The 21,021-nt window shown below is 43.9% G+C and overlaps 1 protein-coding gene across 3 annotated transcripts in view; it reads left to right on the top strand.

The window, feature by feature from the left end:
- Positions 1 to 6,417: 6,417 nt before the first annotated feature.
- fhod1 (formin homology 2 domain containing 1) overlaps positions 6,418 to 21,021 on the top strand; it is a 31,978-nt gene continuing 17,374 nt past the window's right edge. For all 3 annotated transcript variants that reach the window (XM_079339283.1, XM_079339282.1, XM_079339281.1), the window contains exons 1-3: positions 6,418 to 6,715; positions 10,812 to 10,918; positions 13,718 to 13,782. In XM_079339283.1, the coding sequence (XP_079195409.1) occupies positions 6,551 to 6,715; positions 10,812 to 10,918; positions 13,718 to 13,782 (337 nt within the window). In that variant the 5' untranslated portion in view covers positions 6,418 to 6,550. The remainder of the gene's footprint in view (positions 6,716 to 10,811; positions 10,919 to 13,717; positions 13,783 to 21,021) is intronic.

Here is a 21,021-nt window from a genome sequence, read left to right as displayed (position 1 = left end):
ATGATGCTTTTCCAAGAAGAAAGCGACGTCACAATGGAGACAATGGCATGTGGAAGAATGACAAGCAGAAAAAAAAAATTCTCCCTCTGCTGAAAAGATCAGTTCTGATTGTGAAATGACATTTGGACGTTTTATCAGCAGCCACAATGTCAGTTCCCATCTCACGTGGAGGATTCTGAGACTTCACGCTACAGGCTGATCAACTCTATTCTGTCGCTTCATGCTGCATTGGAGTGCTTTTGGTTTGAACTATTTTGTACTAAATCGGGAAAAAAAAATCCCAAAATGTTGAACTTGCTTTGTTACACTCCTCGATCAGTTTATCTCCTGCTTCAAAACATGTATGAAAGCAGGTTTCACATTATTCTCCAGTAAAAACAAACTTCTCGTGTCTCAATGATTTCATGTGACACATCTGCAGCAGCTGTTTCAGGAGTTGATGTTTAAACTTTGACACCGAGTAAGATGATTTTATTTATTTTATGTATTTGACTTATTTTACAGCATACCATGAGCCATGTTTTTTTAATATCTTTTAAATTATTATGTATTGTGTATTATGCCTTTTTTTAAACTTTTGTTTTATTGTCCAGCACTTTGGTCAGCTGTGGTTGTTTTAAAGTGCTTAATTAAATAAAGTTGGATTGGATTGGAAAATGTGGAAATCATCAACCATCTACGCTGATTTGCTTTTTGTGTTCATCTCAGTTTCAGAATCAGAATCAACTTCATTGGCAAAGTATGTTTAACAAAAAAAGCAATGAAACGTTGGTAGACTGTGCTCTCTTTGTACATATGTAAAAAATAAATATTAACAATGAACTAAAAATGTAAAAAATCCAGGCCAGGGACAACAGATGAAAATTAGCCTTTTGGCTAACTCTGGCATATTTACAGAAATGTTTATTAATATGCACTGTCCCTGTAAAAAAAATACAAATAAATAAAAATATAAAAACGTATATGTACAAGACTCGTTAGTTTCATAAGCAGGAGCTTTACAGACAGCTTGAGTGTCCTGTTTCTGTCCTTGTCTTTGTCTCAGAGCGAACAATAAGACATTTGTTGTTTTGTCACTTAAAAATGACTCTTTCACATGTTATTGTTTGAGTGCTGAGTGATGGCCACCATGTTGTGTAAAGAGAGCTGATAACCAAAGATGTTCACTGTGGTTAAAAATAGCCTCCTCCATGAGAAGACAACATGGAGGAACACGTCGGTTCAACTTTTCACACACGACACATCAAACTGGAATCGAGTCTTTTGGGTTCTTTCGATTTGAGCTTTTTTAATTTCCTCATTTTGTCTCCTGCGTTTGTCATCTTTTTTTTCTGTCTTCATTCACTATTATGTATGTTAACAAGTTTGAGGATGAAGTTCCTGTTTGTTTTGTGTGTCTCTGCCTTTGCTCAGCAGTTCATGTGACTCTGAATATGTTGCTGCTATTTTATCACTGAAATGCACATTTGATCATTTGAGTCATTTCCTCTTTATTTTTCTCGTATTGCTTTTCTTCACATCTTTAATGGGTTTTTTTTAAAAGCCTCCTGTGGAATAAAGTCTATTTCTCATGTTGTAGTTTGTTTCCTTGTCGTGCCTTTAAAAAAATCGTACAGAGCAATGATTTTCAAAATGTATGCAGGGACGAAGAAGAGCTATAAGAAGGACGAAGAAGGAGAGAGGAATGGATGAATAAATAATGATGATAATGAGATGGGTACGGCGGCGGTGATGGTGGCTGTGTTTGCACAGTTGTGTGTGTGTGTGTGTGCGCGCGCGTGCGTGCGTGCGTGCGTGTGTGGTGACCTGTATCAAGGTGTGTGTATGTGCACGTGCTGTTTGGATGTGTGGAGTGTGGACGGATATGGAGCATCGAATTGTGCACGTGGATATAGATATATAGAGATAGATAGATACTTTATTGATCCCGAGGGAAATTCATCGGTGTAGATCTGGATGAATCTGCAGATTGTAGAAAATGATATCAACTTATATGTTTATGGAAAATCAGTGAATTATATTTAATATAGAAAATTGTAAATGGATGGGTTGTAAATTTAAAAAAAATAATAATATGGGGAACACAGGAAGTTAATTTGATATAAATTGATCATGAGCATGGAAAAGGTGTATTTCTGTGTTTTGTATTTTTGTGTTTTGTATATTTGATTTTGTCTAAAATAAAATTGAATCAATCAAAAACAGGAAATAAACGAGCATCCATACATCCATCACTCAGCCCAGTACAGCATATGAGAGGGGATTACGCTCTCGTTACTGATAAATCACTTATTAATATTAATAATCAACACAAATATCTGCTGCTTTCATTTGAAGGAAGCTTTAGGGTCAAACAATGATATCATCATCTGAATAAGAGGATTAAACGTCAGCTCAGACTCGATGAACATGTTCTGCAGGAAACACATTCTTGTGTCTCTTATATAACTTCTACACATGTTACAGAAGCATGTTGTCACTGTGCGACACTCATCACTCACCTGCTTCTTTGTTATGAGAAGAAGTCAGTGAGAGAAAACTAAATCCAGGAAGAAATAACACATTTGTCAGGTTCAACATTCTCGGTCAACATTTATGTAACAGGAACAACAAGTTACCTTCTTACCTACACATCCATCAGCCTCAGTGTTTTAAAAACTAAAGTCGAGTCACGGCTCAATCATGATTTTATCGCTGATTTTAACTTTTGGATAATCCACCTTGAAGCGGATGTGATTTTATTTTTATTTTTATTTAACCTTTATTTATCCGGGAAAAATCCCATTGAGATTAAAAACCTCTTTTTCAAGGGAGTCCTGGCCAAGAGGCAGCAAACACATTACACAGTCAGACTCACAACTTACAGATAATTAACAGAAATTAAAATTATAAAAGACAATGAGTAATAACACATTTTTAAAAACAGCTACAAGTAAAGGAGTGTGTCTCAAGTTCTCTCCGCTTGGATTGAAAAGCATTTAAAGAAATCAGTTCAGTTATTTTCCAGTCTTTTTTGGAGCATGTTCCATGTAGAAGGAGCGGAGTGGACCCAGTTCTGTCCGGGCAAATGGGACAGACAAACTGGAAGAATCAATACTTCTCCGTACAATAAGGTCACAGATGTATGAGGGCAGGAGCCCGAGCATGGCCTTGTAAATAAAAGTGCACCAGTGTCTTCGCCTCCTGGTGGACAAAGAAGGCCATTACACCCGGGAATACAGTTCACAATGATGAGTCCGGCCTCCACAAGTAGAAACAAATCTGAGAGAAGCATGGTATACAGCATCAATCTTACTTAGACATTTAGCTGAGGCATTCATATATAACAGGTCTCCATAATCTAAAATGGATTAAAAAAAAAGTTGCAGTAACCAGCCGCTGTTTCACCTCAAAAGAGAAACAACATTTATTTCGGGAGAAGAAACCCAATTTAAGTTTCAGTAACAGAGGTTTTTGTAGATCTTCTTGTCTGGTCCCAAAGTTGTGATGAACTAAATCAAGCCGATGCAGAAAGTGTAAAATCCTGCAGGTGTCTGTTTTCATTCTGTCCTTCGTGTTATTTGTTTCCTCATGTTGATTGTTTCCCTCGTGTGCTTTAATGTTTCATAGTCTTGTGTTTAGTCTTCAGTGTGTCCTCCTGTGTTGCCTGTTAGTTTATTTCCTGTCTTGTGTTTTCAGTCTAGTCTTTGGTGTTTCCTGTTTTATTTTGTAGATCTTGTATAGCTCTACTTGTGTCTCTTTCCCTCCTGTCTTGATGACCCTGATGTTCCTCACCTGTCTCGTTAGTCTCACCTGCGTCTGATCACCCCACGTCTATTTAGTCTCTGTGTTTTCCCTGAGTCTCGTTGTCTTATGTCTCTGTCCTGTGCAGCCTGTTGGTTTGTCTCCCTGGATTTCATTTGTTTCTCCTCGTGGTTTTTGGATTTTGTTTCGAGTAAGTTTTTGCCTTTTGTTTAATAAATGTAGTTTTTCTGCACTTGGATCCTCCCTCTCCTGATTTTCCTCCATGGACCGTGACAGCAGGCTCCGGGAACGCAGGAGATCACACACAGCACAACAACAACAAGAAGCAGAAATGAGCCTGTTTACATCCTGGTACAAGAAACGAAACGCTCTCCAGAGGGGGGAGGGGGAGAAAGCTGAGCCAGTTGAGGGTTCAGATATGATATTGTGAATGAATTTTAGGATAATATAACAAGTTGGGTTCATTTTTTCAACATTATTTATTTATATTTATTTATTACATTATTTTGTGTTTATTTCTGCTCTTTTTTTCCCACTCCCAGATGTTTTTCATCTCCAGACCCGGCTCGTCTCCCACACTTTTCTTCTACCGGTTTAAAAGTAAAAAAAAATATTTATACAAAATGTAAATTTGTAAATGTAAATATTCAAAGACATGTTTGTTCATTTGCTGAATTGAATAAACGTTATAGTCCACTTGGTAGAATTGGTCTTGGACTCAAAGTTTGGCAGAACTTACTGTCCAAAACAAACCTTCCTTAAAGGGACAACATAAAGTTAAATGAAGGAAATCCACGTTTTAAAAAAAACCAGGAACATGTCTTAAAACCTCTGGAGCTATAGTCTCTATAAATGTTTTGAAATATATTTTAAAAGCACTTTTTCTTTAAAATCAGTTTTCGGAAAGAGTACCTATCCCTCCCTCTCTCTCTCTCTCTCTCTCTCTCGCTCGTTCTGCCCTCTAGTGCTTGTTTTGGTGTGAAACTAGCTTTGGATGAAAGGTGTGTGTGTGCATGAAGAAGAGGAAGACTGAAGAAGCAGCTAAATCCGAGACCTCAAACACGAACACACAAAGAAACCATCAGCAATCAATACTGTAGATATATGAAATAAAGGTTCAATGTTTGTTTTCTTCCTACGGACACTGACAGAGAGACAGCCGAGTGATGGAGCTGGTGGGTGGGGAAAATTCTGTGCCTTGCTCAAGGGCACCCCGGTAATGCTCAGGAAGTGGTCTGATACCTCTTCAGCTACCAGATTCGGTCCGCTAAGCTTTGCATTCACTGTTACTGTGAAAACCAAAGTTTGTCACTGAAACTCAACAAATACAGACGAAGAGGAAGCATCTGTTTACAAGACAGAAAAAAAAGGAGGAAGAGGAGTAATCATCAGGACACTGGCAGACATGACAGCATCATGCATGCTGGATGGAGGGGGCCCCCAAATGATTTTAACCTTGGGGCCCCAACAGACTCCAGACTCGTCACTGCTGGAACATCATGTTCATTGTTAATGTTATATATATATTTATCACATGATTGTGTCATCAAACAATCAGGACTCTCTGCCAGAGGCTCTCATGTGTTGCTGTTAAATATAGTTTTATATCCTTCCTGAAGGGCCTTTTTGAAAAGGTTCTTTTGTCTATAAGAGGCTCAATAATGTCATAATGTATTCACAGTGTTTGGGTCATAAATGATGTTATTAAACCAAACTCTACAGTGGATTTTCTCCCTAAAAGCTGCACGAGGAGCCTAATTAATTAGATGTTTAAATGAGTTATCTTTGGGTTAAAATGTTTCCATTTCAACGCCTCATGTTGTGTTAAAGGTTTGTACTGGAGGCATTCCTCCACCAGAGGGCGCTGTTCCTCTATCTGATCAGCTCTCAGGTCTTTAAACTCTGCATCTTGTTGCCCTGGATGACTGATTTCTTCTTCGTGTGTTTTTTTTTTTAGCTGACAAAGAGCAGCTGCGGCTTCACACTCTTTTCCATATACATCCACTCATTATGTCATTCCCAATGTATTTCCATGCTGGCCTTGGACGACGTCACTCGCGGACTCGTTCACCACAGTCAAGCCGCTCGGCGTCAAAGCGGAAAGACTACGGTGGCTCCTTTCAAAATAAAACTCGAATATTTAACACGACTCAAAATCATTCTTTAAAAAAACGTTTTTCTTTTTTAAAAAAGCAAAAAAAAAAACAACCCTTTTCTAAATACTCCAATAACATGACAAGATGATCAAAGTTAACCCGATTACAAAGGAAGAACAGACTATAAATACGAAAAGTGTAACCTTTTCAAAGAAGAATCTTTAAATCTTTAAAAGCCAAGTGCAGAACTCGAAATATATTTATTAACAAAAGGCAAACACTACTAAATTTACTGATTGAAAATGTCCAACGAAAGGAAAAACAAGGAGCCACAAAGAAACATCGACTGACGCAGCCATTCAACAAACCACAATGATCTCACAGCAAGTGAGAAGAATAAAGAGACTTCATAGTCATGGGTGATTCAATATGTAATTAATTTCATTAAATATAAAATAAAATAATATAAATAAATAAATAAAAAATAAAAATTAATTAATTTAATTTAATGGCATGTGGCGCTCTTATTTTGAAAGGTCCAACCGGATGTGCATTCATATACTCTCAGTGGCTCTGCAGGTCTACAGTAAAAACAGCCGGGGGACCCAGGAGCGGAGTTTCTTCATGTGAAAGTCTCCTCCGGTGCAGGACGCCTCCACACCGGGACACACGGACACTTGGAGCCGCAGTTGAATTGCGGTCACGCGGACATGGCCTCCATCGTTTGCCGGGTCCAGTACCTGGAGGACACGGATCCGTTTATCTGCACGAACTTCCCAGAACCCCGGAGACCTCCGACGGTGAACGTGGAGGAGAACCTGCCGCTCAGTGAGCAGATCGCCGGGATACACAAGCTGCTGGAGGCGCCTCTAAAGGTGGGTCACTTACCTGGACCAGAACAAGACCACCTCCTGTGGGGGGTCAGAATGAAAACCCCTCCTACAGGGAAATAAAATCCACAGGTGTGAGTTTAGAAATCAGCTTCTTAAATTCCTCCCTGGTAACCTGGCCATGTACATAATATTTAAAAGTCTGTTTTATTCTTTTGTTATCATGACTTTATAAGGAAAACATCTAAATAGATTAAATATAATAATTTACCAGAATATTTGAGTCAGATTATCAGCAAATCGCTGTTTACAAATAGTTTCCAGACACTTTTTAGACTTAAAATGGTGATTTCTTAAATGGAGTCTGGTACCAGGTTATTTTAAGCCTCTCTTATATTTACTTCATACATGTTGGTACACTTAGAGATCATCTAAGCATCTGAAGTATGCAGTAATATATAATGTGATGCTTTTTAAACCCTGTGGTTTGTGCAGTGATCAGGTCCAGAGTCCTGGGTCTGCAGGTCGGTGATGCGTTCACTGACTCATTTTAGAGTCAAGTTGGTTCAAAGCGGATCAGACTGCCAGAACAGTTTGATGGCTTGTGATTGGTTCTTGCCCTCATGGTCACATCACCATGACTTGTTTATCTTCTGTTCTTCATGATTATTATACCCGTCTGTATTTAATGTCAGAAACCCGTGAACACACCAGTCTCCATCTTGATGATGAACTTTCACCCCCCCCCCCCCAGATATTTAATCACGATGACGAATAAAAGCAGCAATTTCCTAAATGTGGACACATTTGATATTTCACAATGTGCTGAAAAAAAAAAAAATCTGTGACTCCCAACATCTGTTTGTAAAATAACAGATTGTGACTTTGACAGACTTCAGTCTCCTGATCGTCTCCTCACTTCAGCTTCACCTTTCTGCAGAGAAACAACCAAAAACAAAACAAAGAGGAAACTCAGAGAGAGCTCTCCCCGGATACTTTTGTTTGGAGTTTTTGAAGAAGAATGAAAGAAAGCGCTAGAAGACAGTGAAGTGAAGCTGATCACCTCTGAGCTCACAGCGTCGAGGGTTTATATATATTTAAAATGTGTCCGTGTTGTCTCTGAAGCTGTTCATAGAAGAAGACTGGGGCTGTGGTTCCTGTCCACTGGCTGACTAATGATGCGTCTGTTTTTGTCCTGAGTGCACTTTTCCAAACAGGAAGTGACACAGCAACATGCTACAACTCGGCATGACGTCACCTTTACATATCAGTCATATTCCACTGTGGTAGTCACTGCACTGCTATCACAGGGGGTAAAGTACACTGACCGAGATCCAGCCTGTCTTTGTTATAGAGAGCGAGAACATTACTCACTTTGTTTGTTTCTTCTTCCTCTTCGTTTCCAAGCAGCAGTCCGCCTTTACTAACCCATTTTATCAATTCAATTAAAAAAAAACTTTATTTGTCTCCGGGGGACAGAAATGTTCAACTTCAAGATGACCCGAGGAAACAAACAAACAAACAGCCGAGGCAGCACAATCAGTGTCATTCCTCATTTTTAAATTAGTTGTATCAAACTGTCCGATACATCAAAACACTTTACAATGTCTGAAAGTGATGCCACCAGTTTTTATTTTCAAGATAATTGTCAATAATAAACAAAGAAATACAGAAAACTCCAGGAAATGAAGCAAAGATCGGGTTTCAGCCCGGGCCGCTCGCTTTGAGGACTGTTCGAGTTTCCGATGGATGGAATGGATTAAAAAAACATCAGTAACGCATCCAAACGAGTGAAGATCAAGTTATTTCAAGAGCTTTGGAACTGTTGGATATTTAATGATCATTAAAGTATCTGAGATGATCGGATTGCATATATTATCCCGAGCGGAGCGTGACTCTGCTTTAAAGCATGCTTCATAACGTCCTCCTGAGTTTCACAAAGGAGACTTAAATCAGGCCGCTGCGAGGCGTTCGGAGCCACGCTGGAATCTCCACGATCAGATAAAGACTAGATTACATTCCTCCGCCGACCCCCTAATTGTTCCCATCGTGGCCTGAGAGCCGACCTGCAGGCTGAGAGCCGGCCTGCAGTCTGAGAGCCGGCCTGCAGTCTGAGAGCCGGCCTGCAGTCTGAGAGCCGACCTGCAGGCTGAGAGCCGACCTGAGAGCAGACCTGCAGGCTGAGAGCCGACCTGCAGGCTGAGAGCCGACCTGAGAGCCGACCTGCAGGCTGAGAGCCGACCTGCAGGCTGAGAGCCGACCTGCAGGCTGAGAGCCGACCTGCAGGCTGAGAGCCGACCTGCAGGCTGAGAGCCGACCTGAGAGCCGGCCTGCAGTCTGAGAGCCGACCTGAGAGCAGACCTGCAGGCTGAGATCCAACGAGGTGATTTGACGAGATGAAGACTTGCTTCTCCAGAATGAAGCCAAACATTTTATGAATTCTTCTGCAGTGTTCCCTGGCTATTTTCAAACCGAACCCCCCCCCCCCCCCCCCCCCTTTCTTCCTCCCTTGATGTGGGCCGTGTGGAGGAAAAGGGTGGGAGCTGTAAACAGGAGATAAGCTGGATGGATGGAAAGATGGACGGACGGATGCAACACCAACAGCATCGTGTTGATAAGACGCTAACAGGCTTTTCCTTCCGCTCATGTGAAGACAGCTCGGACGAGGAGTTCATCTTAAAACACAAAGATATGCCGAGCTCAGCAAAAAAGCACAATAGACGGAGCTCCCAACTTCTGCCGGCATAAAAACCAGACCTTTGACACACGGCCGTTTTATGGGACGTTTAAGGGTTTGTAGCCTGTTGAGCTCCACACTCAGAGTGAATATAAAAGATGCAGGTGAGGTCATGTGTTGGTGCTCTGCCACCTCGGCCTCCACACTCGATATTTCCAGAAGATTCTGAGCAGGAGGAGCTGCTGCTGCTGCTGCAGGAACAACAATGTGACTGTGCTGGTTCAGAGTGTGTTCAGCCGGCTCACTTCCACCATCAGACCGGTTTTAGTTTTCTGCCCTTGATTCAAACCTCCATACCTGACCGTGACTCACGCTTCTACAGCTACAAGACGCAGCCGCTGCCAGGCTATAAATAAACAGAACAACATGCAGTCAGAAGGTTGGACGCAACAAAAGCAGCAGAAGTTCAGCTCCGGGGAGGGAGCTGGGAACAGAGAGACTCACATTACAGAGGCTTTAAACATCTGTGAAGCGCTTTGTAACTTATCAAGTAAAGAGCTAGCATGAAAGCAGGTTGTGTGTTTGTTATTGTAATGAAAACAAATGAGGCTGTTTAAGTTCTGCTGTTTGTTCATGATCATGTAACAGGAGTCTGCTGATGGGGGGGGGGGGTGCAGGACTCCCCACACTTCCTGCAAAAAAGCCCCGAAAATCACTTTGCAATAAAAAAAACAAATCTGATAAGATGTGATGTCACAAGAACGTGACCAATCAGTCACTGGCGTCCTTTTAACCTTGATTCTGTTTGTGCACTAGTCACAGTTAAAGCCAACGTGAACCTTAATGCGAGTTCAAGATGTCGGGCCTTCGTCGTCTTCTTCCTCGTCCTCTCAGATCTTAAAAAGCGTCTCCACGCCGATCTTTGCGTCTCCCGTTTGTGGCCGGTGGAGACAGAAAGGATTCTCCGAGCTCGCTGCTACTGATACTCACTCCATTCAGACAGGTGTGGAGGTGTGTTCACCTGTGTGAATGGAGAAGCTGAGCCGCACCTGTGAGACACAATGACAGCGCGGGCGAGGGATTAGCAGAACACGAGATCCGACCAAACGCACAAACGTGTTCCAGTGTTTCAACTTCCTTCCTTTTTATTGAAGACGTTTCTGCAGGTTTCCCTTTCATATGTCTGAAAACAGGTTTTTTATTGAGTGACTCACGATGCAGCCGAGGAAGCGTTTCACACAGAGCGGCGCCCAGCTAATGGTGCGTTGACGTCTGTCATGTAATAAAAGGATTTGACCTCATTAGAAGAACGGGTTCAGTGGCTTTTTGTTTGTGTGCCGGCAGCTGCTGCAGGATCTGTTTATACTGATGTGATGAAGACGTGTGTGTGTGTGTGTGTGTGTGTGTGTGTGTGTGTGTGTGTCATCCTTTAAACATGAACTTGTGTTGTTTTGTGTGTCTCAGCTGGAGGAGTGCACCCTTCAACTGGCTCCCAATGGAAACTATTTGGACCTGGACTCGTCGATGGCCGAGCAGAGAGACGAGCTGGACGGCTTCTACCAAGACATCGCGTAAGTGTCTTTTGACCTTCACTCCACCTGTCCGCTCGCTCGCACGCCGACGCTCCGTCTGACGTCACGCCCACGGGCAATTAGCGAACTGCATACACCCTGACAGAGCAGGGCGAGCAGTTCAGGGTGAAGTGTCTTGCCCAAGGACACATCGGACATGTTGCTCACAGGAGCTGGGGATCGAACCCTCGACCTTTTAACCTCGTCGTCGGTTGAGAGACGATGACTCTACCCACTGAGCCACAGCCGCCCCATGACATGAATAATGATGCGCTGAGATTTAAAGGCTCGATTGGTCATTTTCTCGGGGTGCTGGTGGCGCAGCCTCGTTCGAGGCTTTGCTCCTCGCTCGGGCGGCCCAGGTTCGCGTCCGGCCTGTGGCTCCTTTCTCGCATGTCTCTCCCCGCTCTCTCCCTGATTCCTCTCTCTATAATAAAGGCCAAAAATAAATCTTTAAAAAAAAAAAAACAGTCCCTCCAGGATTTCAGACTTTTTGGGGGATTGTTTTGCGGCCTAAAATGCCTGATTTTGCAGCAGCTTTTTTCCAAAAATTGCTTTGCATGTTGCGATGTTTTTAGCTGTTTTTTTGCAATTAAATCGCTGCAGGAAGCAAAAATTGCGAAATAGTTGCGATTTTTTTTATTTTTGTGTCAGTTATTTTATTGCACACACTTCAATGTGATGGAGTGATATTTTAACTTGATTGGACAAAGTTGGAAGGTCGCCCAGAAATCGCGGAGATTGCTTGAATTTGCGCGACTTCCTGGAGGGACTGAAGAACTAGCATGATTTTGAAAGTGGCATTCCCTCCGTGCTCCGTCTTCACCCCCGTCTTGTGTGCATTTTCACAACATAACATAACAATATATGCTTCCTGATATATATTGAGAGCACACGTTTATTTGGAGAATGTTTCAGGGACTGAGCAGGACGACGTGCAGATACCTCGGGTTAAAAAAACGTAGCATCAACATGAAAGTGAGAAATATCAGGGTCACCATGTTTTCCTTTTACGGGAGTAAATCTGAAAAACGTTCCCAGATGTTTTGCTGAAGCAGCTCGCTCCTCTTCTCCGAGGCACAAACAGAAATATGAAGGTCACATTGTGAGCTCCTCACGGTGACGGCCAGCTGAGCGCCGCTTAGCGAGACCTGAAGTGATACGGCGATTCGCTGCGAGGAGAGTTCACCACACGCACCCTGGGTGAATAAATCTTCATGTCCTCATAATCACACTTGTGTAAACTCTGCTGCTCCTCACAGGAATCTAACACCCGGGCAGTTCTGAAGGAAAAGTGACAGTTCACATGGATGTGGAAGAATGTGAAATGTGAGAGCGTTTTATTTGGACATAAATCTGTTTGAAAAAAAAAGTCACGTTGTGCAGAAGTCTGGTTTCTTTTTTTTCCCCCCTCGGTGAATCTGAAGTGATGACTTGGTTGGAAATCAGAGTGAGAGAGATTCTCCTGGATTTGAATGAGAGTCGGTTAAATCTGACCTTCTGTCGCCATGGAAACGTGGTCGTGTGTGTGTGTGTGTGTGTGTTTCATTTAGAGGTAGAAACCGTGTTTGGGATTTCTACTACAGAGTGAGAGTACTTTCTTTTCTTTTTTTTAAGTTTAGAGAAACTCAACCTCTCCTCACTTCTTCTTCTTCTCATTCTTTCCAAACTTCCATGCTGTCGTTCTTTCCGTCCCAGCGGGCCTGCGGCGGCGGCGGCGGCGGCGGCTCGGATGGAAACTGAGCCGTTCTGATATCGACCTGCTGTCAGTCCAACAGGAGATAACAGTTTGGGAGCAAAGAGACTCTCTGTGTCGTCTGTGTTCATTTCCAGTCGTGTGGTTCGATGACTCAAGTCTTCTGAACTCGCTGCAGCACATGACCTGCTGCGCTCGTTGGTCAACATGAAGACTTCAGGGTGGTTTCACATTAGGGACCCGAGGAACATGTGTGTTGTTCCCGAGTGCGGTTCTTGAGTACCGTGTGGAGCGTGAGTGATGCATGAGGAAGCAGGAAGAAGGTCGCTGTCGCCGCCTCACAAATAGCAAAAAACATCCACAGTTAGCAGGATGGACTCAGCCTGCGAGTGGTTGCCATGGTTACTAATTCTTTTTTTTTTCAGCTTCTTGGCTCGTGTGCACATACTGCCCCCCCTGCTGTATCGAACCGTGTGCGTTTCGTTTGTTTCTTCATTTAAGATGTTCACATGTTCGTTCCTACAGCGTGTTGGAAAAAAAAAAAAAAAAAATCAGACGCCATGCGTGCAGGTTCGTAGCCGTGGATCAGTTGCGACCGCTCTCCCTGGCTGCAGGCGTTGAAGCGTGCTCACCTTTCATGTCGTCTTTTTGCAGCACAAAAAACTTCTTATTGATCTCTTCTAAAACCCTCTGCCTGAAACGCCTCTCTGTAAGGCCCGCCCCCTCTTTATGAGCCCCCTTTCTTCTGATTGGCCAGCTCTCTGGAAGCCTTCTCGGGTGCAGAAGGCTGCAGGGCTGCCAGGGGAGGGATGGGAGCGCGCCCTCTGCAGACATTAGTGTTTCTATAAACCCTAAGATGTATGATATTAATATCTATCATCCCTCTCTGCTCCATGAGTGGTTTTTACTTTTGTTATTGTTTCGTTGATTTATCTACTTGGTTCGTAACAGAAGCAGATTTTAAGTGTTTCCACTTCAGATGGACGCCGCAGCTTTGACTCCCGTCCTGCAGGAGGAAACGTGCACACGTGCAGAGAAATGAAAGTGTGGTTTCTCTTCAGCTCTGACTGCCTCTTCTTTTTTTTTTTTTTTTTTTTCCACAGAAAAGGGAAGAAGCCCATCCTGATCCTGAGGACTCAGCTCTCCGTCCGCGTTCACTCCATCCTGGGTAATTATCTCCTCCATGTCCTCCTTCTCTTTTCCACGGGCCCCCGTCCCTCCGTCCCCTCGTCTCCTGCAGCAGACGAGTGATGACTCAGGGGAAACTCTTTCACCACAGTGACGTGTTCCTGCGAGGCAGCAGGGAGGATTTCCTCCCTCAGTCTCAAACTATTTTTTCACAGCAGTCAGAAATCACATTTTCTCTTCTCCTCTTTGAAACGTTTTAGAAGATAATCCACGTCTCTTTGTGTCTGACCTGTGAACCTGTCGTTCTGGAAAACGAGGCACGTGACCATCGTGCTGTTGATGTGGGAGATTTCTAGAGTTACAGATAAAAACCCTCCTGTGTTGTTTTAGAAGTTAGACTGTTTGACTCTGCACAGAAAAACACAACATCTCAAATATTGAGTTTTTAAAGAGCAAACTCAAACCTCTCAAACATCAACAAAAAAAGATAGAGGAGGGAATCAAAAGCCAAAAATATTCAGTTTGGATTCAAATTGTTGAAAGACCCCAAACGTAAGGACAGGAGAAAAAGAGCGGCAGCACCCAGCGTGGTTGAAAGTCGTTCAGCTGAGGGGAGCTGGTGGCGCCGTGGTTGGTACGTGTGATCCATGTATGGAGGCTGGGGTCATCCAAGCGGGTCGGCCCTGCTCTTCATGCTCTCACTCCCAAGTTAGGAGGACACGGCGCCTTAAGCCCCGTTTCCACCGAACGGTCCGGCTTGGTTCAGCTCGGTTCAGCTCGGTATGGCGTGCATTTTGCGGCGTTTCCATAGACTAATCCTGGGAAAGATTCCCAAATAACCGATCCGTACCGTCCCACTTTTTGGGCCCCTCCGTTGGGGTGCCATGAATGTTGAGCCGACCCGAAAAGGCGGAGCTAAACACTGCAGTCCTCTGATTGGTCGAAAGAATCTTCATGTGTATTTGTCCTCGCCGCTCACAGCCTTCTCTGAAACAAAGCTGGTTGAGTTTAGTAATAAAGAGTCACATGACAGTGACGGAGGAGATGAACTGCTGGATGTCTCCAGCGTTGGTTTTGTTTGTGAAGCGTTTTTCTCCTTTGTTGAATTTATTAGTCAGCGGTTAGCAGTTAGCTATTAGAGGTTAGCTAACCGCTAACCGCTAACAGCTACAGCTACGTAGCAGCTATTGTCATCCGGCTTACACGCTGCCGTGTGTGAAAATGGGGCTTTTTACCGCTGCTTTTCTGACCGTCCACATATGAGGGACTTGTTGAATTTGTTTTTAGCTTTTATCCCTGTAAAGTAGTTGCTTGATCATGCCTGTAATTATCGATTACCTCATATTTATTTCACCATCATTGAGCGACACAGACGTCCTGTCATGAGTCTCCGAGGCTTGTTTCACTTTGTCCTCTGTGGGCTTCCGTAGAACAGAACAAACGGCTTCCTGTGACGCGTTCCTGCCGGTGCTTTGTCTCGACTCGTCCTGTAGCGTCGGATGATCGATCAGGACTGTGATGTTATCTGGAAATAGTTGTGTTTGGTGACGTTTGTGTGTCATGAGACGGCGTGTGTGTGTGTGTGTGTCACAGCTCCTCACAGCGGCTTCATTCTTCAGTTTATCTGTGATCTTTAAACTGCTGCTCTGTGGTTGAAGATTCTTCCTTCACCTCGGTGTACAGATCAGTGTGTTTGTTCATGTTTCTTTGGGTGAAAACAGACGAGCCGTGTCTGTAGTTTATTTTCTTTCCATCATGATCAGACCCTTAAAATCAGAGCAGAAATATCAAAGTTGCAGATAAAATGTTGATTTTTTTCCAGTGAGGTTTGGTCGACGTGAAGAAAGTGACGTAAGGATGGATCTTCCATAACGACAATCTTAATCTTATTTTTCTATCATAAAATAACAGACAGGAAGTAACTCAATAACTTATGTTAGCATAATGCGCGTGCACGTAAACTAGCTTAAATCACTCTGCACGGCAAGCTAGGCTCCTTACCAAAAAAAATAACAGGATATCTCAATAATAAATAAATGAATATAAAAAATAATACAATATTTAAAGGATGAAAGGTGATTGGACGGAAACTTGGACATCTATCTCTCCCAAAAAGGGGAGGCGGCAAAACAAATGCATAATAATAACCAGAGAAGAAGAAAACAAAGGAAGGCGGGGCTGCGGACTTCAAAATAAAACTTGACAGATAATTGTGAGGTAATTTAGTGTAATTATAAAAACAAACGGTGAAATATGCACCAGCATATCTGACACCTTCTTGTCTTTGTCGTCCTCGTCGTCTGCTGTCCGAATACGCAGACCTCAGATCAGCTCTTATCTCAGACCGCCGCCCGTCATTGTGTTGTTGTCGTTTTTTGTTTTGCAGCTCGTCTGTTTCCAGCGTTTCTTCTCTTCTGTTTCCTTGTTGCTGTTTTTTGATCCCGGCGGACCAGAGAAACCTCCGCTCTGGTTTTCAGGGCTTTTATTTTCATCCTGTTGTGTTTCTGTTCTTCACTCCAGCTCCGGCTCACATGAAGAAGTCAGCAGGGCTTCAGCTCCTCATACGCTCCACTTTGAAAAAAATAGATTTACAAGAAGGAAAGAAAGATTTTTGTCAAGCCAGTTTTTAAAGATTGAGCTTTTAAAGTAGAAAAAAATATGAATATATATATATATATATAATGTTTATACAGCAGTTTTAGGATGGAGGCCTTTTTTCTGTTTGAGGTTTTAACTCGGGGAAAGCTGATGGTTTTAAACAGGAAATCAGTTCATTCTCGAAACTCTTTGCGAGCAGAATTTTTAAACCGTCGATGCAATCCCAGTAAAAAGCAAACAAAAACGATCGCTGCTGCCATGGCAACGAAAAAAAGAAAAGTCCGACAGGCACCGTTGGGGGTGTAAAGATGAATCGTGAGACTGTTTTTAAAACAAATCGTGTCAAAGATTACTCCGAAAAATGAGTCGCGGTGACATGGCGAGCGTCGGCAGCGGTGGAGCGAGAGGCGTTACCATGGCAACTGCCAAGGACCAAACCATCCTAACGAGCAGGTTTGCTCGCCCCAAACGAGCGCACGAAGAGATTACGAGGTCCATCATCGTTTTCATGAAGAACATTTTTTTTATGATTTTGATTTTTTTCTCATTTTGTAAAATAAGTTGTGAAAGAATCGTATCATGAATCGTCCCGAGGCACCTTATTTCTGTTTTGAATACTTCAAATGTAGGTGCATACAAATACATGCTGAAATATAATATAGAGGCGTTCGTAGATCTGAAGAAGCTTTTCTGTCGTTCCTTTGGCTGCTAGTTTTGTCTGTTTTGAGTTTGTCTTTGTCTCCTGTCGAGGACATGACGTTTACATTTCCAGATGAATTATAGTCGTGATCAAACGCAGGATCCGAGTGGATTCAGAACATGAAACTTCCCCACACGTGTTTGGAGGATCTCTGAGAGGAGAAACATCCTGCAGGGGAGTGTTTCTCACGCAGCAGGTTGAGACCTGCAGCTCAGCTCTCTGTGTCTTCACTTTATATCATGGATCCTGTCTGTGAGTGTGTGTGTGTGTGTGTGTGCTCTCACAGCCTGAGAGGCCGCGAGGAGAAACATGCATCACTGATCTCTGCAGGGTTCATCCTCTGGAGAGCCAGTCGTCCTTATCTCTGTGTATAGAGTTCCTTGTGTCACACCGCCCCCTCCCTCTCTGCCTGGCATCGCCCCGCCCTTCCTCCTCCGAAGGGGATTTCCCTGCCTGCTTCCTCCTCCACGCTGCGTCCCTTCAGACTCCTTCTCTCCTGCAGTGTGAACAAGCAGCACATTGTGTCGTCAGGAGCGCGCCGTTGTTTCTGCTCGTTCTCTTTCTGTGGAAGCCGCCACGCATGTTTGTGTTGGCAGCAACTCCACAGACTTGCGTAAATAGCTGCAGGCAGCGTTGATCAGAGTGATTTACAGGTTGCAGCATGAACAGATGGGTTTTTTTTTGAGTTCATCGGGGTGCAAAGCTTTTGATCTTCAACACAAGTCCAGTGATCATTAAATCTGATCGTTAAATCAGATTAAAATCCTCATTTCAGCCTAAATCTGTAAAGTTTAGCTGCTCGTCTCTTTAAGCCCCTCCTCCTTCTGTGCCCACTTTCCTCTGATTGGCCGGCTTTCTGGAAGCCTCCCGGGGAAGAGAGGGGGGGCTGAACGCTGCAGGGCTGCTCTTCTTGAAAGTGTCAAAAATGAAAAAAAGAATCATTATGAGGTCAAAGGCAGCTCGCTCCAAAGTGAAGGTGAACCGTGCGTTGGCCTTGACCTGCTCGGTCTGCTTCCTGTTGGACACGTGCGGAGGAGGCCGAACAACGCCGCCGCCTCTCTGCCCTTAACGTGTCACACCAAACGTGTGGATGGCCTCTGATTGTTTTCTCCAGAGCTGCTACTCACGGCTGCAGCATCCTGTGTGTGTGTGTGTGTGTGTGTGTGTGTGTGTGTGTGTGTGTGTGTGTGTGCGTGTGTGTGATGACATCCGTTATCAGTGTTTCCTTCCATGTTTTGTTGCTGCTGACAGTCTGTTGTTGTCGTCTTTTGACCTCGCAGCAGGACGTGAACCCCTGCGGCTGTCACTCAGAAACCCCCTTTTCAAAGTCTGATTCTGCACCACGGCCGTCACCATGCTCGTAACTCAATCCACAATTCAGTCTAAAAACTACAAACATGGCTGCTTCTTTAATGCCTACAAACAATGGACCTGAACTTTGTTTTCCCACTGAAATAGTTTTTTTTTTTTTTTGTTTCTTCAGAGTGGGACTCGATTAGCAGCGCTGGCACTAACAGGAAATACCACACTAAGTTTATCTGGGTCACTTCCTGCTTCTGCAGCATAAACACATCTTCTCTCCATCCCTCTGTCCTCTTGTCTCGCCGTCTGTCGCTCGGTCTCGTCGGGCGGGTTGTCCCGTACCGTGCTGAAGAACGATTGCCCAACCCACATGTTTTTGGATTTTTAGCATCCTCACTTTTTATTTATTTATTTATTTATTTTTTACTTTTTTACTGTGGTCTTTAAAGCTCCTTTTAACAGCCTGCGTGATGGACCATGAATGCACCACGAATCCTTCTGCCCTTGACATAAACAAACAGTCAGTAACTGCAGTCTATGTGTGGGAGTGTGTGGTCAGGAGACAGGAATTTCACACACACACACACACACACACACACACTCATTAAACATTTCTGGCTCTTTCTAATCCAGGGACGTTCTCGTCTTTAACCTCTCAGCTGTTGGAGGGAAAGTGTTACTGGCTGGCGGCCATTTTGGGTCAAAGTTGGATGTCAGTGAGTCTGACTCATCGTCCAGACCGAGAGCAAAAACACTGACAGACAGATTTATTGTTAGCAACATCCAGAACAGTCCAGTGACTCAGACAGAGTCCACGGAGACTCAGCTGTTAGAGCGGGGGGGGGGGGGGGGGTCGGGGGGGGGTTTATATACAAACACAATAAAAAGTATTTAAACAGTGTTGGACCCCCCGAAAGATTTCTATCAGAGCGTTTCAAGAAGCCAGATCCAGCTGTGCGTGTTCTCCTAACATCTGCAGGTTGTGCAGTTTGCATTACATACATCATCTAATGGGAATGGGGGGGGGGGGGGGCATGTCCAGAGAGGATGGACACCCCGAAACCCCAAACTGTGATTGGCTGTTTGCCCTGTCAGCTGAGGCATCGATCAACCAGAAACAGAAAGATTTCAGTGAAGCACATTTTCTCTCTGGAGTCCTTCTCAGTGTGAGGACGTTTTGTCCACCGTCCTGCGTCCCTCCGTCTCCTCGTACTGACATGAGAGCTGTGTGATGACGAACACGGGATGGAAATATGTTCTCAGTGTTCTCAGCCTCTCGTCCTATTTTTGGGTCCGGGGGGAAAGTTTTTGCATTTTGTGAGATGAAAGAGAGAAATGAAGAGTCTTAATCACTAATCAGTCCAGTTCAGACTCTGCCCATGACGTGCTCGGGTTTTTATTTGACTTCAGTCATTCAGCCTTTCGGCCCCTCGTGGCGAAACATTCAGTCTTTTTTTTTTTTTTTTTTTCCATTCAGCAGCATCTTTTACGGCCCAGATGGTCGGACACACGGCGTGTCTTCATATGGACTGAATCATGTGAAACACAGGCCGGTCTTTGTTCCTCCGTGACACACGGCTGCAGTTAAACATCCTCTCTTTATTTGTCTTGGTGTTAAACATAGAACAGCAGCTCTGCAGGGATCCCCGCGTCCTTACTGTCTCCGCACACTATCATCTGTCCTCCTGTCTTCGGTTGTAATTTAGTTTAAAATGACAAGTCCCATCGTCCCTTCCTCCCCCACTCACCGATTATATCAACATGTAATTACAGGTCGAAGCCTGCAGAGACAAACATGGCCTCCTTTTGTCTCTGTTTTCAGAGGCTTATTTTGAGTCCGAGTGGAGATCTGTCGAGTGCAAAGATCTGAAATGTGTCGCAGCAAACATGGCTGCATGTTACGTGTGTTAAGATTCACAGTAAAGAACGAGGAGGCCCGACTGATGCTCGACTTTTTAGGCCGATTATTGGTGAGAAAAAAAATCTGCTGCAGATATTTTGGCTGATATCTTTCTTCGATCTGTAGAGATTTAGTTTCATTGTGTTGGTCCTTTTTAAAATGCTAATTCATCATAATGAAGACGAGCGGGTCACTCAGCTGGATACGTGCATCACCTCTGGACTCTGCAGAGTGACCATGCTCGTTATAGCGCCCTCTGCTGGTGACAGAAAACTGCTCGTCTAATTCAGTGATACTCAAATAAAAAACTTTTTTGAAAATTTGTTGAATAAATGGAGTCAAGTCGCTGCTAAAATGAGCCGATGCTGAAAGTCACAGGATAAGAAACATCGGCTGGAGGATGACTCCACTGGTTGAGGATGAAGAGGTTACATTGACACACACCCATCTTTGCTCGGGTGTATTTTTAGTGTTCTGGTTTTTTGCCGGAGCGTCTCTCGACTGTCGTGAAGATGAATCGATTCCATCAGTTTAAAAATGTGTCGTCCTGCTGCGACATGTTTGCCCGCTCGGTTTGCAGCGGCGTGAGAGGATTCATCAGAACGATGACACGACGCCCGGGAGAGACTTCAGCTGCAGTCCTCCTGAGATAAAACACAAAATAGAGATTTGAAAAAGGGCGCCTGATTTTTCCAGCTCATTTCACAAGCTGAAGTTTCTCCAGGAGGGCGTTTCACACGGACATCAAAGCAGCAGAGAGCGAGTGTTGGACGCCACTC

The sequence above is a fragment of the Symphodus melops genome (genome assembly GCF_947650265.1).
Source record: "Symphodus melops genome assembly, chromosome: 3".
Taxonomy (NCBI): Eukaryota; Metazoa; Chordata; class Actinopteri; order Labriformes; family Labridae; genus Symphodus; species Symphodus melops.
This window is presented reverse-complemented; position numbering and strand designations above follow the sequence as displayed.